Genomic DNA, 18,768 nt, shown 5'->3' with positions numbered 1-18,768 from the left:
TAGGACTTAGATTATCATTTCTATCTACCTATAGCAAAGATGATTAAACTTTTTCTTTTCTCCTCTCTCTTTCATTTCAGTGTGCCAAGAACTGTGTTTTACTCTGGAAGTCTATTCTATCAGCTCTTGTATTCTGGCGCTATGAATCCAGATTTTGGATCATTACAGATACTGTTATGCATTTCTTTTATGATCCTGTGTTCTTCTGTCAGTTCAGGTAAGTGTATAGGAATGGTTCCAGATTTCATAGTCAAAAGCTGCTTTAACCAATTGCCTGAATTTTTAGTGTATGAACATCCTATAGCATAATGGGGCTGAACCTTTTCAAATACAAGGACTTCTTTTTAATTTCTAAAAAATTTGAGAATTGCTTTGTGACAATAATTGTGCTATTAGTATACACTAAGAAAATAATGACAAAAAGCTACCATGAATTCAGTAATGCTTTTAAGTGAATTGTTTTAGAAGTCATAAAGCATCTGTATACTTTTAAGAAGTAGTACCATGTAGTGCCAGAAATATGTACCTATATATATGCAAGACATTCAGTCTAGAGTTACTCAGTGGTTAGAGAGCCAGGCCTGGAGTCAAGAGATCTAGGGAGGTTAAATGATTTAATCAAGGTTATAAACATCAGAGGTAGAATTTGAACCGGAGGTCCCTGACTGCAAATTCAACATACTTTTTGACTGCTGGATGTATTACTTCCCTAAGGAGTGTTAACTTGTGTATGTGGAGAACAGCAAAATCAATCAACTTATCCAGTGATGACCATGACCTTGGTTTCATTGACTCTTGTCAGGCTGAGCTAGCTATTCATGGACAAGTTTTAAGGTCTGGTCTCAAGACATTTAGTTCCTAGCTGTGTGCCTAGGAGCAAGTCACTTAACTCCAACTGCCTAGTCCTTGCTGTTCTTCTGTCTTAGAATTGTTTCTAAGACAGAAGGTAAGGGTTTTAAGAAAAAGACATTGTCTAGATAAAGTATGTTTATTATACTGAATCATGCTGCATATGTTTTTCATACAGATTCTAGGGGCCCTTGAATAGCTCTATGGCTTCCTAGGAGTCTAGGGTTCCCTGGTTGGGAGCAAGTACTGTAAACCACAGGTGCTGACTTCTATGCTGGATCCTTTTTTTTTTTTGTGAATAAGAAGAATTTCTTTTATTGCTTAAATTTCTAATTTAATTTTACTTTTATTTAACAAAGATCAATTTTTTTCTCCCCACCTCCTCACATACCCCAGTTAGGGGGAAAAAATAAAACCCTTATCACAAATATCAATAGTCAAGCATAATAAATTCTTATATTGGCCATATGCAGTGTCTTGCATTGCATGTCCAAAAACTATGTTTATATGTCTTATTCAGCACACTGAGTCCGTGATTTCTTTGTCAGAAGGTGGGTAGCATGCATCATCATTAGTCTTCTGGAACTCTCTCTCTCTCTAGTAGGTCTTTACGTTGATTACAGTTCTTAAGTCTTTCAAAGTTTCTTGTCTTTACCGTGTTGTTATTGTATAAATTGTTCTCCCTGTTCTGCTCACTTCACTTTATCAGATCATACCAGTCTTACCAGGTATGCTAGATGACATGATTGATAGAGCACTGGGCTTGGACTCAGGAAGACTTCCTGGCTTCAAATCCAGCTTCAGACACTTAATAGCTGTGTGATTCTGGGCAAGTTGCTTAATTAACCCTGTTTGCCTCAGTCCCTCATCTATAAAAATGAGCTGTGGAAGGAAATAACAAATTATTCTAGTATCCTTTGCCAAAAATCCTAAACACTACTACATTGCTGGTGTAACTGAACTGATCCAACCATTCCAGAGGGCAATTTCAAACTATGCCGAAAGAGCAATACATACCTTTTCATCCAGTAATATCACTACTAGATCTGTATCCCAAAGAGATTTTTTAAAAAGGGGGGGTCCTACTTATACAAAAAATATTTATAGCTGCTCTTTTTGTGGTGGCAAAGAATTGAAAATTAAGGAATGTCCATCAGTTGGGGAATGGCTAAGCAAACTGTGGTAGATAATGATGATACTACAGTGCTATAAGGAATGATGAATGGGATGATTTCAGAAAGAACTGGAAAGACTTTCATGAACTGATGCAGAGTGAAATCATCAGAACCAGGAAAATGTTGTACACAGTAACTGCAATATTGTGGAACGATCAACTGTGATAGACTTAGCTATTATGGTCCAGTGATCCAGGACAGTTATGAGGCACTTAGGACAAAGAATGTTGTTTACCTTCAGAGAAAGAATTGTTGGAGTCAGAAGGCAAATGAAATCATATGATTTTTCAATTGTTTATTTGTATTTATGTTTTGGGATTTTGGTTTTATAAGATTATGTACTTACATCAATGAACAATATGGAAATAGGTTTTGCATGATAATGCATGTATAGCCCAGATCACCTGCCAGCACTGGGAGGAGGAAGGGAAGGGATGGTGGGAGATAAGTTCAATCATATAAGTTTAGAAAACTTGTGTGGAAATTTATAACACATAATTGGTAAAAAAAAAAACACCCAAAATGTTATCACAAAGAGTTGGACACAATTGAACCAACTGAACAATAGCAACAAATAGTATTCTAACACATATTATTATGCCATAATTTCCCCAGCTATTTCTTAATTAATGAAAACCTCCTTAGTTTCCAGGTAGAACTACCACAAAAAAGAACTGTTATAAATACAGGGTATATATGAAACTTTTTCTTTTGGATTTCTTTTGGGTGTGGGCCTAGGAGTGATGTCACTGTGTCAAAGTTTAATGACTTTTTTTAGTATAGTTCTAAATTGCTTTCTAGAATGACTAGACCAATTCACAGTTCCATCAAGATTACATTAAATAGTAGTATTCACTGCTTGAATAAAATTGAGTTGCTGAAAGAATTATGGGTGAAAGTTGGGATGAGGACTAAAAACTTTCTGGTGAGGAAAACCCCATGACATTTCCTAGTACTTTTGTATCTCATGCTTTTATTATATTTTATTTTGTAGGTTGATTGTTTGGTTTATGTCTCATCTTCCCTATTAGATTGTGGGCTCCTTTAGGAATATAGTGCTCTCCTTATATTTATATCTTCCCTTATTACCTAGCATAATACCTTGCACACTGAAGGCAGTAATAAATACTTGTCAAATTGTAACATTGTACCTGTGAATTATCAGGGGTCATCATAGTTAGTGTAGAAAAATTGAACCTTTCCCTGAGAAAATCACCTTCTGGATTGTAGTAGTTCCCCTGCTAAGAAAACTAAGGACTAAATAAGGTCTTATTTCACAGCCCTTTTTGGTATGGAGGTTACTCTGGGCTCATGGGGACTATCTTAGCAGGAATGTAAGCTTTAGCAGGTTTATGCCAAGCTTGAAGAGCTTTGAACATGGACTGACAGTAAAATTTGTCCATTGACTGAGAACAAACCTAGCTAAGTCTGGAGAGGCTTATCTTCAGTCAGTCAACTGGATGTTGGTTAATATCTCCAGCAACTGGTGGTAAATTTTTTTGATAATAGCATCTTAAAAAAGGAGCATCCATACTCTCAATAAAAACCATGGTTCCCTTAATGTATTTACTAAATCACAACTACAGATGAAAGGGCCAAAACCATCACTTTTTTTTATTACAACATGGGATCAAAGAATTTTAAGCCAGAAAAAGGGTATTATGGATCATCTTGTCTTCTGTAAAAGTAGATTCAGTAGTTTACTGTTATTTATTCTTTCTTGTAAGAATTTTGTTTTATTTAGCTTTGGAAAAAAACCAAACCCAACAGCTTTTCTTCTCTACCTTACCTCCACCCCTTCTTTGTCAACTTTGCCACATTCACAAGTAAACTTCCTTCTTCTGAGCTTCTAAAGGAACATACCTAATAAATTAAATTATTTGGGGCATAGAAAAGTAACTTCTCTATTTATCTACATTTAATTAAAATTAACTTACTTCCAGGACAGCTAGGTGACTCCCTGGATTGAGAGCCTGGCCCAGAGGTGGGAGGGCTTGGGTTCAAATGGGGCCTCAGACACTTCCTAGCTCTGTGACTTTGAGCAAATCATTTAACCCCCACTGCTTAGCCCTTACCACTCTAAATACATAGTATAGATTCTAAGATGGAATATAAGGATTTTAAAAAAAAGCAAAGTTCATGTTTCATTATAGTTCTTTTCCTTTTGTTAATTTTTATTAGTCCAAAGATTTTAAAATTAAAATAAAAAATTTTAATTGTTTAAATTTAATTTTTAATTTAAATTTATTTAATGTATCTTCAGAGGACAAAGGATCATATAAACATGCAACTTACAATCCTGTGACATGAATTAATTAAATTATTTAAATTTAAAATAAATTAAAATTAAAATTTTTATTTATTTAAATTATTTTTAATTTTTAAACTAAAAATTAAATTTAATTAAATTAAAAAATTTTTAAATCAATTAAAACTAATAAAATATGAATGGCTACCATTCACAACATTATCTTTTATAAGATCAAATTCTGTTAGTAAAAATTAGAGTAAAAATTGTTCTTTTTATGAATATAATTGCCATAATTTAAAATAATAAAACCTCAGCATGTCTCATGGACAGTTAAGTCATATCCATGTCACCTGCAGGTGTTAAAGGTTTTCCAAAAATCAAACATTGATTTTTTTTTATACCATAAATAGATTTGAGCCTGTTATATAATTTTTATTATTAGACCTCTCAAGTGGGATTAGAGTCTTAACTCTCAAACTGATATATTTTCTTTCTTTGCTTCTAAAAATGGGTTATAAGGATGTTGGTATCAAGAACAATCAAAATAAATAACAGAAAATTCTACCTATTGATGTGAATGAAATAAAATGTTAATTCTTTGAGGGCAGGAACTACTTTGTTTTACTTTACATAGGCAGTTCACTTAACATGTCTACTTCAATTTCCTCATCTGTAAAAGATGAATAACAACCTATCTGACAGAGTTGCTATGAGGATCAAATGCGGTAACAGTGAAGCACTTTACAAACCTTAAAACACTACATAAAATGGTAGATATCTAGATATCTCCAATACCCAACACAGTGACTTGCATATTAGGTACTTAATAACTGTTTAAAATGTTTAATGAATTGAATAGGGTATACTTAATGTGCTTTCCTTTTTTGGGGGGGTTTCCCTTTAGACTTGGTACCTCGTTTTGTTTCTGAGCCCCATTCTGTTGTCCAGAAACTTGGTGAACCTGTAACGCTACAATGTTCTGCTCAGCCTGTGACTGCTCACATATCATGGTTGCTTAATGGAAAAAAATTCAACAAAAATGTGGAGCAAATTGAGGTGCAACAGGGGACTTTAACCATCCTTTCTCTAAGTCCCTCTCTTTCTGGTCAGTACCAGTGCATTGCTAACAACAGCATTGGTGCAATTGTGAGTAAGCCTGCAACAGTTTCCATTGGAGGTAAGTTTGCTATTTCAACTTTTGATGTATAGTATATACTAAAAATGGCTAAAGGCTTATTAAATTGGTGCTGTCTATTATAGTTTGAAGTCCTGCCAAAAGGTAAAACAGTAAGCAGAGTCCTGTGATGTGGGTTTTATTTTGTTTGGGTTTATTTTGGAAAGTCATTTGAATGTGAGCAAATTTCCTATGTGAGTTTTCTGAGATTAATATTTTAGAACTTTAAAATTCAATTTTAGGAGTTCATTGTTTGCTTTGACACTAAATTCCTTTATTTCATTATCTTTGTTTAAATGTCTAAATGCTTTGTCCACGTGTACCCCTTATATCTTGGTTAGTAAGTTGATTTGAATTCAATAATTAATAGAGAAACAAGAAAAAGCTATTGAATTATCCAGGAGGAAAGGAATACTGACTGTGGTGGTGGTGGAAAGTTTGGAGCAAGTGATTTCCTTAGTTTGAGCTGCCTGCCTTTCAAACAGTGGTGGTTGCTAGTACTTCAGTTACCTCTTTCTAATTGTACCCCTATCTCCAGGGGGAACAAATGTGGTACAACAGAGAAAAAGTATATGTTTTTGTGAGTTGTAACTTATGGACCGCTCCAAGAGATACACAGAGTGTTGAATACCCTAGTCCAGAGTTGTCAAACCCAAACAAAAATAGGAGCCAGTATTCTGTATGTAGGGCTACATATCCACATTTTAAAACTGTAAAATGTTACTTATATTTTATTGTTTTTGTATTTATTTTGTTAAATGTTTCCCAGTTAGAACCATACATTTGACACCTCTCCCCTAGAGAGGTAAAAGTGTTTAGATTAAGAGAGTATGATAAAAATGCTGCACATAGATGGGAGAACAAGGTCTAGCCATTTTAAGACTTGATCTCTCTCACTCTATTTTTTAATCCCACTTTCTGTCTTAGAATCAATACTGTGTGTTGGTTCCAAGGCAGAAGAATGGTAAGGGCTAGGCAATGGGGGTTAAGTGACTTGTCCTGGGCCACATGGCTAGGAAGTATCCGAATTCAGATTTGGATCAAGAACCTCCTGTCTCTAGGCCTGACTCTTGATCCACTGAGCCTCCTAGCTACCTCTGAGACTTGTTCTCTTAAGAGAGAGATGAGAGATATTGTGACCTGTAGCTCTGATGTTCAGATGACTCAAGGAGTGTGCTAAAAATTAGTCCTACACTTATATTTCATTGAGAAAAGCTATGGATTGGATAGAGATATTATAGGATGATTAGGTTTTAGTTAAAGTTTGATGAGGAAGAACATTCTTGGCATAGAGAATAGCTAGTACAAAATCAGGAAATGGAATGTTGTGTTGTGTTTAAGGAAAAGCAAGTAGACTGTAGTGTACTACAAAATCAGAGAGTATGTGGAGGGGAGTCAAGTATAAGAAGGCTCAAGGTAAGCAGGGGCCAAGTTGTGAAGGACTTTAAAAACCATACAGAGGAGCAAGGAGTTAGAGATTTATTATTTCTTATTCGTCCCGCTTTCTAATTTTTGGGGAAGAAAAGCACAATATTTTTTTTTATTAGGATTAGCAGAAAACTTAAGACAAGGTGAAAAATGTAATTTTTAGTATTTATGCCTTCCAGAATATTAGAAGCTAAATTTTCTTCATCTAGTTGTTTTTCATTTTCAAGGTCTTGGTGATTTTGGTACATCAGTAAAACATGTTATTATAGCAGAAGAACAAAGTGCTGGGTTTGTTGGCTGCAAGATACCAGAAAGTAATCCTTCAGCACAGGTGCGCTATAAGGTCCGGGGGAAATGGCTGGAACGTTCCACAGGTGAGACCTGTTTCAAGGAGGTAATAAACAGAACTGAACATGCCCATGATATCTGTGTAGCTGAGCATGCTTTTTGTTTTCTTAATGCATAGTCCAATGGGGGACCCTTGTTATTGATCACCTTGTTTTCTTTAAACACTGTTGCTGTTTTTGAGGGCATTTTCTTGATTTTTGTTCATTATGTGCTGTCAATTTCTATCTAAATCTATAACAACTCTATTTGGTTTGTAATTATGTTGTAGGACAAAAAATAAGATACCTAATTATTCTTCTTTCCCTTCCTTCTAGATAACTACTTAATCCTTCCATCAGGAAATCTTCAGATCTTGAATGTATCTTCAGAGGACAAAGGGTCATATAAATGTGCAGCTTACAATCCTGTCACACATGAATTAAAAGTTGAACCCACAGGTCACAAGCTCATTGTGAGCCGTAAGTATTTGGTTGCCTTTAGTGGTACTTGGAGAAAAAGTCCTTCTATAATTATTCGCACAAAAAGTTGGTAAATGAGTATTGATGAGAATACTTGAATGTTATGATTTCTTCATATGGGTATAATCTTGTTCTCCTTATTTAATATGGAGTGAATCCTTAAAAATAGATGCCAAATACTTGAAAGAACTAGGGATGCTTCTATGGTATTGTTAATACATTAAAAAATTATATTAAACAAGATATGGTTTTTATAGTGATATCCATCCCTCTTTATGTATGAATAGTATAAAAGGGAAATAATGGTGAAAATTCATGATATTTGCATAGCTTTTTCCTTCAATTTAGAAATTCACTAATGCCATGGGTCCCACACCTACACAGACCTTAACTAGAAAGACTGGCTGCTAACCTATAGCTAGACATGAAGGAGATAGTAAGTAGATTGAGGGAAAATTAATAACCAAATTATAAATTTGGTGTTACCTCTGGACTTGCTGAAAATTCTATAGCTCCATCCAGCAGGAGTGGCCATGATAATTATAGAAACAATTCATTTTAGTCCTCTACTTCTGCAAAAAAGCCTTATAGATAGGAAAGTAAAGGAGAAGAAATTATATCTTAGGAATGCTCAAAACATTGCTAAGGAATGTCAAAGGGGAAAGTGGATTGGAAGAGAGAGAACTTTTCAAATTATTTTTTCATTTTTCTTGCCTCTTCTAGACCCTTCATCAAAATATGTTCAGATCATTCACCCTACCTTTTCCCAGTCATTGACAGCTCTTTCTCACAAACCTGTAACTCTGGAATGTGTGGTGAGTGGGGTACCTGCCTCTCATGTGCAATGGATTAAAGATGGCCATAGTTCTTTACTGGGAAGTAACTGGAAACAGTTACATTCCCACCTTGTCACAGATAGCATCAAACCAACTGATGCTGGAAACTATTCCTGTGTAGTAGGAAACAAGTCTGGAGAGCTTACACGTGTAACCTACACAGTTAATGTGCTTGGTAAGACATTACATTTTTTTTTTAATCACACTTGAAAAGTAGATTATTTTGCTGATTTTGCTATTGCCTGATAGTAGTTTCTGTAGATATGAGGCTGACCCATTGAAAAATACAGCAGTAGAGTATAAGAATTATTGAAGAGTTAATGTAGTGTAATAGACAGGCAGAGTGGAGTAGTGGGTAGAGGACAGAATTTAGAGTCAGGGCTCTCAGCTTATACCATAATTCTCCTGTAAGACCTTGGACAAGTCAGTTCACTAGCTGTAAAATAAGGGAATTGAATTCTCAGTGGTATTAAACTCAAGTGGAAAAGGATCCTATGAGTTAGTAAAGACTTAGAAAACCACAAATTCACATTATCTCTATTGTACTGAATTTTTATTTATTTTGTTAAACTTTTCCTGGTTATATTTGGTCTCTTTCAGCACTCAATTTTGTGGCCCGTTTGCAGTTATCCAACTCTAAATCCCATGATCCTCTGATTTTGTGGTAGTGACAAAGACAAAAAACTAGCAAGAAAGTGGGAAATTGTAAAATATCACCTCTTTATACAATACCTGATTTAATTCCATCCTTCATAATGCAATTTTTTGTATCTAACTTAAGCAGTGGCCTTGATCCTCACTATATTTTTATATATACCCCCTATTTCTCCCTGGCAATTCTTAGCTATTCCTTCTGCCATGTTCTGTATAAAATGGCTGTTCAATGAAAATACATTTTCTTTACACCTATACTTTGAAAACCCAGAAGTAAATAAAATAGAAAGGAAAGTAAAAATAAATTCAACTTTTTAGTTACTCTGTAGGTACTGTTAGGATTTGCCTTGTAGAATGATACTAGTATTACCTATATCAATAAAAAATCATTTATAAAAGCTTTACATACAGTAATTGGGATTTTTTTTTTGGTGTCTCTCACAAGTAAGGATGAAACATACATATATATATATGTATATATTATATGTACACACACATACACATACTTTTTTTAGGTGAAAAGGCCAAAAAATGACTTCTTAGACCCTAAAAGGGAAAAAAACCCCAATTACTTTTAAGCACATATATATTCCTTTGTTTCAGTCCTTGTTTAGTTTTAGATCCAGTGAAACTACCATTCTGGTAGGAGAATGACAGAATGAGCCAACAGCTTGAAATATAAATGCTTACAGGAATACAGGGTTGGAAGTTATTTTTATGTTGTTTTTTTGTTTTGTTTTGTTTTTTTTTTTTTTTTGGTTTGAGAGATCTATTAAAAGACGACTATAGCATATTAGTAGCATATGACTTTGACCTCAACTTAATGAAGGACTCTGTTAGAGACAAGTTATAATGCATTTAAAATTTTTTTTGATGGCCACAGCAAATGAGAAAATGTGAATAAACAATGCAACTTGGTTTTAGCAAGTTAGTGGTATATAGAACATTTCATATGACTCATGTGATAATTTTAAAAGTGCATTTTGAGGACTGGTATCTAATTTGTATATGTTATTTTCAGAACAAGCCTCAATTTCCAAAGGATTGAAGGATCAGATAGTCTCCTTGGGTGCAACAGTACATTTCACTTGTACTGTTTATGGGAACCCAACTCCCAATCTTACCTGGTTTCATAATGCAGAGCCTATACAGCCTTCTTTGCGGCATCTGACAATAGAAAACACATTGAGAATCAGTGACATTGCCATGGAAGACTCAGGGTTATACCAGTGTGTTGTGGATAATGGGATTGGATTTATGCAGTCTACTGGGAGACTTAAAATTGAAACAGGTAGGCTCCTAAATCTTTTTATGATGAAGAAGTTTTGCTTTGTAGATTGTTTTGTGAGAAATGTAACCTTATCCAAGCAAACTTGATTTCTTATAGATTGGTTTATTATGCCAAACAGTACAGATTGTTTTGTGGGGAAACTAGGCTAGCTATAGTGGCTTATGTGACCACAAACTTGAATGTCTTCTCTTCCTCAAATTATATGTCTTCATGTATTCATAGTAGTATGCAGAAAGCCAATCTTTCTTTGTAAATATATTACAGATTTACAAAACCCAATTTAATGTTTGATTTAATGCCTTTTACGTTTTGTTGAAATTATCTCAGTTAAGTTTTTGATAACATCCTTCTTTGCAGAGCTGGCAGGGGGAAGTATATGAGTCTGAAACATTACATATCTTGTCAGACTTGGTCGAATTGTTGGTTAGCTTTGCTCAACTGCTTTTCCCTCCCTCTTTTTAATCTTTGTAATAAGAAGTGACTTGCTGGGTAGGGAAGGGAAGAGGAATATAGATAGAAATGAAGGTAATGTAGAAACAAATCATATCAATAAAAATGTTAAGGGTTATTGATAAATGGCTCATAGGGTTGTTGTAAGCTACCTTTATCTAAAAATTAGATGAAAAAAACTTTAGTTTTTTTATCCTTTTAATACTGTCTTCTCTTCCTTCCTTCCTTCCTTCCTTCCTTCCTTCCTTCCTTCCTTCCTTCCTTCCTTCCTTCCTTCCTTCCTTCCTTCCTTCCTTCCTTCCTTCCTTCCTTCCTTCCTTCCTTCCTTCCTTCCTTCCTTCCTTCTTTCCTTGCTTCCTTCCTTCTTTCCTTGCTTCCTTCTTTCCTTGCTTCCTTCTTTCCTTGCTTCCTTCTTTCCTTGCTTCCTTCCTTCCTTGCTTCCTTCCTTGCTTCGTTGCTTCCTTCCTTGCTTCGTTGCTTCCTTCCTTCCTTCCTTCCTTCCTTCCTCCCTCCCTCCCTCTCTCCCTCTCTCTCTCCCTCCCTCCTTCCCTCTCCATCTCCCTCCCTTTCTCTCTCTCTCTCTCTCTCTCTCTCTCTCTCCCTCTCTCCCTCTCTCCCTCTCCCTCTCCCTCTCCCTCCTTCCCTCCCTCCCTCCTAACTTCCATCTTAGAATTAATACTGGTTTCAAGGCAGAAAAGTGTTAAGAACTAGACAGTGGGCGTTAAGCGACTTGCCCAGAGTGACACAGCCAGGAAGTATCAGATTTGAACCCAGGACCAGAACTGGCTCTCTATCTTCTAAATTTTTCTTTCTAAACATGTCAAATACATTCCTCTTCATCTCGGAATATTCAATTTTTTCTTCCTATTTTTTTTATTTTAATTTTAAAATTTTTTCCATGGTTACATGATTATTATTTTTTTTAACCCTTACCTTCTGTTTTGGAATCAATACTATGTATTGGTTCCAAGCAGAAGAGTGGTAAGGGCTAGGCAATGGGGGTTAAGTGACTTGTGACCAGGGTCACACAGCTGAGAAGTGTCTGAGGCCAGATTTGAACCTAGGACCTCCTGTCTCTAGGTCTGGCTCTCAATCCACTGGGCTACCCAGCTGCCCCCGGTTACATGATTCTTATTGTCTCCTTCCCGCCTCCTGGAGTTGATGAGCAATTTCACTGGGTTACACATATATTATCACTCAAATCTTGTTTCCATATTATTCATTTTTATAATAGAGTAATCTTTTAAAATCAAAACCTGTAATCATAAACCCATATAAACAAGTGATAAATCATATGTATTCTTTTGGATTTCTACTCTCCCAGTTCTTTCTCTAGATGTAAATAGCATTTTTTCTCATAAATCCCTCAGAATTGCCCTGGATTATTGCATTACTTTAGTAGCAAAGTCAGTTACATTTGATTATCCCACAATATTTCTGTTACTGTGTATAATGTTCTCCTGCTTCTGCTTATTTCACTCCACATCAGTTCATGTAAGTCTGTATATTCACTTTTTAAAAAATCTTTTGGTTTTTATAAAATGCCAGCCTTGTTTGTCAGTAGATGATTTTTATGATTTGTAGAGAGATCTTCATCATCTAATATTTCTTAAAGCTTGAAATATAGATTAAAGCAAATAATGGTAAAAATTTTAGTGAGTAGATTTTTCTTTTCTAATCAAAAAGGAGTGTTTTCTACTTCCCTCAAATTATATGTTGTCATGTATTCACAGCAGTATTCATTTGGACAGTCTATGAATATGTTGCAAATTTGCAGAACCTAATTGAATTTCTATTTTATTATTTTTAAAAGCCCCTTACCTTCTGTCTTAAAATTGATACTAAATATTGGTTCCACAACAGAAGAGTGGTAAGGCAATTGAGGTTAAATGAACTTTCCTAGGGTCATACAGTTAGCAAGATTTGTAACTAAGTCCTCCTGATTTCAGGCCTATGTCAGTTCAGAAGTTGAGGTAGAATTGGAGACCTAGAAGGAAAAAAGAAATACCATTAAAGGAGTTAGGTGGTAGAGTTTCTTTGGCATTAAGATAAAATAAAAATCTTAATATGTTTTATTTCTCTGTAATACAAAATGATCCCCTTATTTTTTCCATAATGCATTCTATTTTGACCAGTTCAACTCAGTTTTCTGATTGGTGAATTTTAAGTTAAATGGCATCAGTTTTCCTGAGGGAATCACACTTAATTCTCTATTTCTCAGAGAATATATCACATTTTATATTTGGTATCATGGATATATATTCTCATATTCTGTATTTGCAGTAGTCAAAGGTGTGTCTAGTATGCCTGCCTGTTAGAAAGGATCAGTACATTGTTTTTTCTATACTTTAAAAAAATTAATTAACTTAGAATAGTATAATTAATTCAGAAAGTATAGAACTTCCTGAAGGACAGGAAATCTTTGTAGGAAATGTCTAGTAGTTTAACTGTGAAAAAGACATTTTTAATGGATGGTTTACTTGTGTAGGGTCTATAAATATTAGCATTACTATGCATTTTGATAACTGCATTTTGATAGTCTTAAATTCTATATGTGGGTTGCATTTTAATAGGTAGTGGATTCAAACCAATTATAATAACACCACCAACAAGCACAAAGGTAGTAGGTGGTGACTTTGTCACTTTATCCTGCAATGCCACTGGACTACCAGTTCCTGTTATTCGTTGGTATGACAACCGTGGTTTGATAACCAGCCATCCATCCCAGGTACTACGCTCTAAGTCACGAAAATCACACCTAGCAAAATTCAGAGACGTCTCATTAGAACCGGCTTACTTTATCATGTCTCGAGCTGGATCAAGCTCCCTATATATTCAGGCTGTTACTCTGGCACATGCTGGGAAATATACTTGTGAAGCCACAAATGAACATGGTTCTACATTGTCAGAGGCATTCCTTACAGTTGGTGAGTTGTCATGTTTATTTATTTAGTGCCCCCTCTTTTTTTTTTTAAAGAGGATATTATGAGATAATATGCTTTAACTAATCTATCAGTCTTTATGATATGCTTGTGAATATTTTGGTTTCTGGATTGGCATTGCTTAATTTTTGGGCCAAAAGGAAATAGTTCAACTTTAGTCTTTATTTTTGACATATTAACATACAGAAATCTGATTCACATTAAGTCCAGACCATGAAGGAATTAACTTTTATTAGAATGTAATATTTTAGATTTCTAAGAAAGTTTGAATGGTAGAACTTTCATCCTTGTTTTTTTTTGTATATTCCTCATAGCCTTTTGAACCTTTAGATATTAAAAATTAAGTGGTGAATCTGTTTTATGAAGCTCAGAGGACAGTAAAAGAAGATGGAAAACAATATAAATTAGTCTTAGGAATTTACTTCTCATCAGTTAATTTTCAATCAGATGTTTAAAGTCTAGAGGGTTATCAGATTATTTCCATTAGGACCATGCTGGAGTTGGGATCTAGTCTGACAATATCTATCTGGCACAAATCATCATGGGGTTATTATCCCTCTTTTACTTGTCATTCTTTGGTGTAAGTCGCATGAGAATTTTATATTATCATTGAAGTATTGATAAACAGATAAATAGAAGATTATAGGATATAATTCAAATTCAGAGTTACTCAGTTGAGTTTTATACCATAGGAGTCTTAAATTGCATGAATGATACTCAATTTTGCCTAAGAGAGATGGTAAAATTTACAAAGATATCTGGTGTTGGTTGTAGATTTAACTTTAAGCAAAAATGTCAGTGGAGACTCATTTAATTCTATTAATTAATTGCAAAATAATGAGATCATAGAGAAGGTTTAGCTTAAGTGATTATTGTATATAAAGGTAGTATTCCTCTCCCTCAGATGAATTCTCTGTTACACATGGAAGAGATGACAATTTGATGAAAACAAATTATTTGATATGCCAGCTACATTCTGGCTATTCCCCATGCCTAAAATGCTCTCCCTCCTCTACTCTTGTCTACTGACTTCCCTGGCTTCCAAGTCCCAATTAAAATCTTAGCTTCTTACTGAAAGCTTTCCCCAACTCTTCTTAATTATGGTGCCTTCTCTTTATTAATTATTTCCTCTTTAACCTGTAAATAGCTTGTTCTGTGTATATATTTTTATGTACTATCTGTTCCATTATATTGTAAGCTCCTTGACAGGCCTTGCCCTCTTTTGCCTTTTTTGTATCTCCAGTGGCTTAACATAGTGCCTGGCACATAGTAGTCATTGAATTGACACATAGTTGATTGATTGACACATTATGACTTGTTTTTTCTCTTTAACCCCCTCTAATTCTGCTAATAATTAGTAGTAGGTACTGTAATCTCAGTTGTTAGGGTGAAGAGTATGTGTATGTGAGGCTCTAGTTCTAGTAAAAACTGCTAGTGAAAACTCCCAAGTTCAGTTGAGGAGAAGTTGTTAAGAATAGTTAGTAGACAACCAAGGGAAAGTGCTACTTGGGCTATTATAGATGTATAAAGAGGACATTTAGCTATATAAAAATAAAATGGGAAGTGAATATAGTCAAACTAGCATTCACAAGGTATAAGAAATATAATTAATTCCTGGCAAATTATTCTCAAAGTCTAGTGAAAGTACTGACTAGCTCACTGTCCAATTGGTAAACCCAAAGATGCATACCCAAGACCATTAGCAATTCTTAATACTTAGCTAAAGCATTCAGGGAGGGGGAAATGTAGGTAACAAGCTGAAGAGAAAGTTTGGTGATGATGGTTCTATGTAGGGATTGATTTGCAAAAAGTTTGCAAAAGAAATGCTTCATTATGGTAGAGCCTGACCAGCAACAGTGTGGGTTCTCTGAAATTCTTGGAAATTTTATCAAATGCCAACAATAGAACAGCTTCTGCCTGAGACTACTTCTTAGGAGAAAAGAACAGAAGTAGTAGTAACATGATTTCTTTTTCACATTTAAACCAGGTTTGTGGTAAGATTACACAGTTTTGGTAGAGAATCAGGAAAGAAAAGGTTTGATAGCATAAAGTTAACTATTTCAGGTAGAAAAAGTGTCCCTCAAGATTTTTTCACCGAAGATGATGAGAAATTAATATTAAAAATGAATTAGGAAGTAATCTAAGATCACAGACACAACTTAGAAATATTGTTTTTTGGAACAACTGTGTTTATGTAGTGAGTCAGAAGGTACACTAGTGGTTATGAGTGTGAGTTAGTGTAGGAAACTAGACTTTAGCCAATGGAGATAATTAGCTGTGGCTTAGGGTGGTGAAGAAGGAGAACCTTTTAGCATTATTATTTTCAGTGATTGTTTGGGTAGTCTACCACTGGGAAGTGGTTTTCAGTGTCTTGATGAAACACCACATATCAGTTTATACAGTAGCTTGGGAAATTTTTGAATGCTACCATGTCCCACTACATGAGTGTTGAATTTCAACTCCTATTTGCTATAAATTAATCTCTGTTATTCAAGACTTAGTAAGATTTTCTCCAAAACTTTATTGAAAGATAATTCAATTTAACTTTTCATCTTTTAATATGAGCTGAGTACTATAGTATAATAGATGTTATATATTCCATCACCTTGAATCCAAATTTTTTATGGTATTTTTTCAAGTGTTTATACACATGTTCTCATTTTATCTTAAAAATAGTTTTCAAGTGAGTGGGAGAGGCTTTCACCTTTTACAGAGGCAGAAAATATGGCCAAGTGATTATAGTATTTATATAAAAATATTTAGAGAAGTGACAGCATGGATCAGTAATAATTTGAGAACTAAGTAAAGTCTGACATTGTTACGTGATAATTGCCCAAGTTACATCTTCATTATCAACTTTCTTAGTTTAATAAGGGTATAGGTGCTATATTAAAAATTCTGTAAAGCCCTGAAATCTCTTTGAAAGGAGAATGCTAAAATTTATAACTTTTAACTGACTTAAAATATAAAACACATACTCTCTTGATTTCTTGAAAGGAAGATCCTTCCTGATCTTTCTTTGTAAAACTGAATAATTAGCTATGTTTGAGAGAAATAAACAGAAATTGAAAGCTAAAAAACTAGTAAGTGGATTTGATAGAGAAGGAAAAGGACTTTGGAAAGCACTACTTAAAATGATATTCCCCTAAGAAGGGAAGAATCAAGAAAAGGGAAGAGATGATTGACACTAAAAATGCTGTTTTCCGAGACAAAGAATTTTTAAAAGGTCCTTTGAGACCTTAAAGACATGCTTTGTTTCATATTTGAAGCGTAAGGCTAATTTGAGCAGTCTAATAATATGTAGCTTCTTCTGTTTCTGTATGCATGTAAATTCAGGGAAGTTCAAAGTATTCTTCAACTTTCCTATTCATTTTCATCACTTTTGCTGTTGTATTTCAGTTTTTAGGAGCTTCTTTTCCAGATTATTCTCTAGGGGAGGAAGGAACAAAAATGTCTCAACTTTAAACTACAGAAATGTCTATTATTATTTTTAGAGGGTTTTTTCCTTATTTACTTGTTTTAATAAGTAGCGTAAGAAAGAGACTCTAAACTAATGTCATCAAATATACTTTTTCCATATTGATCTCAAATCTGTGATCAGGGGAAAGCCTACAGATAAGTATTGGTCTTATTTCCTTCTATTCCTATTCTTTGCTCTCAGAAGAAACTCAGAAACCAGATAAGCAAAGTCTAAAATATTGGAAGATTAGTTGGTAGTCAAATTTTGCCCATCTTAGTCTTTTTCTCAGATTGCAGTTATCTAGTATAGCCAATAAAATGAATGCATTTCTGATTGGGTAGCACACAATAAAATTATGAATTTTGATTAAAATTTTTCTTACCATAGCCTCCTTTCTTGCTTCCTATAATTTTTCTGCAGTTCCTTTTGAAACAAGCACCAAAACTGAAACAGTTACACCTGTTGATGCCACACAGAGTGATAAATATAAAAAGGATGATTCTGCAATAGGACTCTTGAACATGTCTCCAGTGAAGTTACATTCCAATACAACAGAGGCATCAGTAGAAAGAAATACCAGTAATTTCTCTGCTCCTGATGCCCCCATCATACTGAGTCCCCCACAGACCCACAAACCAGATGCTTACAACCTGATCTGGAGATCAGGGAAAGATGGTGGGCTACCCATCAATGCCTATTTTGTGAAATATCGAAAGGTAATGGTTTGTTTATCAATTATTATCTTTGTCTTACAACCTTTTCAAATAATTTATATAATATAAATATGTTGTCTTTGACATTAATTAGAGAAAATGAATCAAGGACTAGGTTGAGAACATCCTCAGATAATGGAAAATGTAGGAAAATTAAAGACAAGGGAGGAAGGCCAATTAACATTAGAATTAAAAGCTGGTTTCTAAGAGTCATCATTCAACAAGCATTCATTAAATGCCTACTATGTACAAGTACAGTACTAAATACTTGGGATGAACTTTGCCCTCAGAGAACTTACATAGTAAATATGCCCTGCAAATAAATACAGTACATATGGAATATGTACAAACTAAATGCAAGATTGTCTTGGGAGGAGAACAGGGGAGATTAGGAAAGGCTTGTAGAATGTGGCATTTGAATCTTGAAGGAGACCAGGAATTCTAAGAGAGAGAATTGAGGAAGGAGAGTCCAGGAATGAGAGACAAAGGAATGGAAGCAACATTATCATTGGTGTGTTAGGAATCACAAGTAGGCTAACGTGGCTTGACCAGAGTGTTTAGAAGAGGGAGTACTATTCAAGATGTACAGGAAGACTAGAAAAGTAAATATGGGATTGGCTAATTTCTGAAGAGCTTTTTATATTCCAAATGAAGTGGTTTGTATTTGATCCTGGAGGTTAAAGGGAGACTTACCTGGAGTTTATTGGGTAGGGATGCATGTATAATGGTTAGACTTACC

At 34.6% G+C, this 18,768-nt stretch overlaps 1 protein-coding gene across 7 annotated transcripts in view; it reads left to right on the top strand.

The window, feature by feature from the left end:
* CDON (cell adhesion associated, oncogene regulated) overlaps nucleotides 1-18,768 on the top strand; it is a 98,386-nt gene that overhangs the window by 42,307 nt on the left and 37,311 nt on the right. For 6 of the 7 annotated variants that reach the window (XM_007495090.3, XM_056794575.1, XM_016433969.2 and 3 more), the window contains 8 exons: nucleotides 81-217; nucleotides 5,180-5,452; nucleotides 7,105-7,251; nucleotides 7,540-7,683; nucleotides 8,407-8,694; nucleotides 10,195-10,464; nucleotides 13,488-13,841; nucleotides 17,737-18,032. In XM_007495090.3, the coding sequence (XP_007495152.2) occupies nucleotides 142-217; nucleotides 5,180-5,452; nucleotides 7,105-7,251; nucleotides 7,540-7,683; nucleotides 8,407-8,694; nucleotides 10,195-10,464; nucleotides 13,488-13,841; nucleotides 17,737-18,032 (1,848 nt within the window). In that variant the 5' untranslated portion in view covers nucleotides 81-141. The remainder of the gene's footprint in view (nucleotides 1-80; nucleotides 218-5,179; nucleotides 5,453-7,104; nucleotides 7,252-7,539; nucleotides 7,684-8,406; nucleotides 8,695-10,194; nucleotides 10,465-13,487; nucleotides 13,842-17,736; nucleotides 18,033-18,768) is intronic. The other variant, XM_016433970.2, reaches the window with a different exon arrangement.

Source organism: Monodelphis domestica, chromosome 4 (genome assembly GCF_027887165.1).
Source record: "Monodelphis domestica isolate mMonDom1 chromosome 4, mMonDom1.pri, whole genome shotgun sequence".
Lineage (NCBI taxonomy): Eukaryota > Metazoa > Chordata > Mammalia > Didelphimorphia > Didelphidae > Monodelphis > Monodelphis domestica.
Note: the sequence above shows the minus strand (reverse complement) of the source record. Positions and strands in the feature narration are given on the sequence as shown.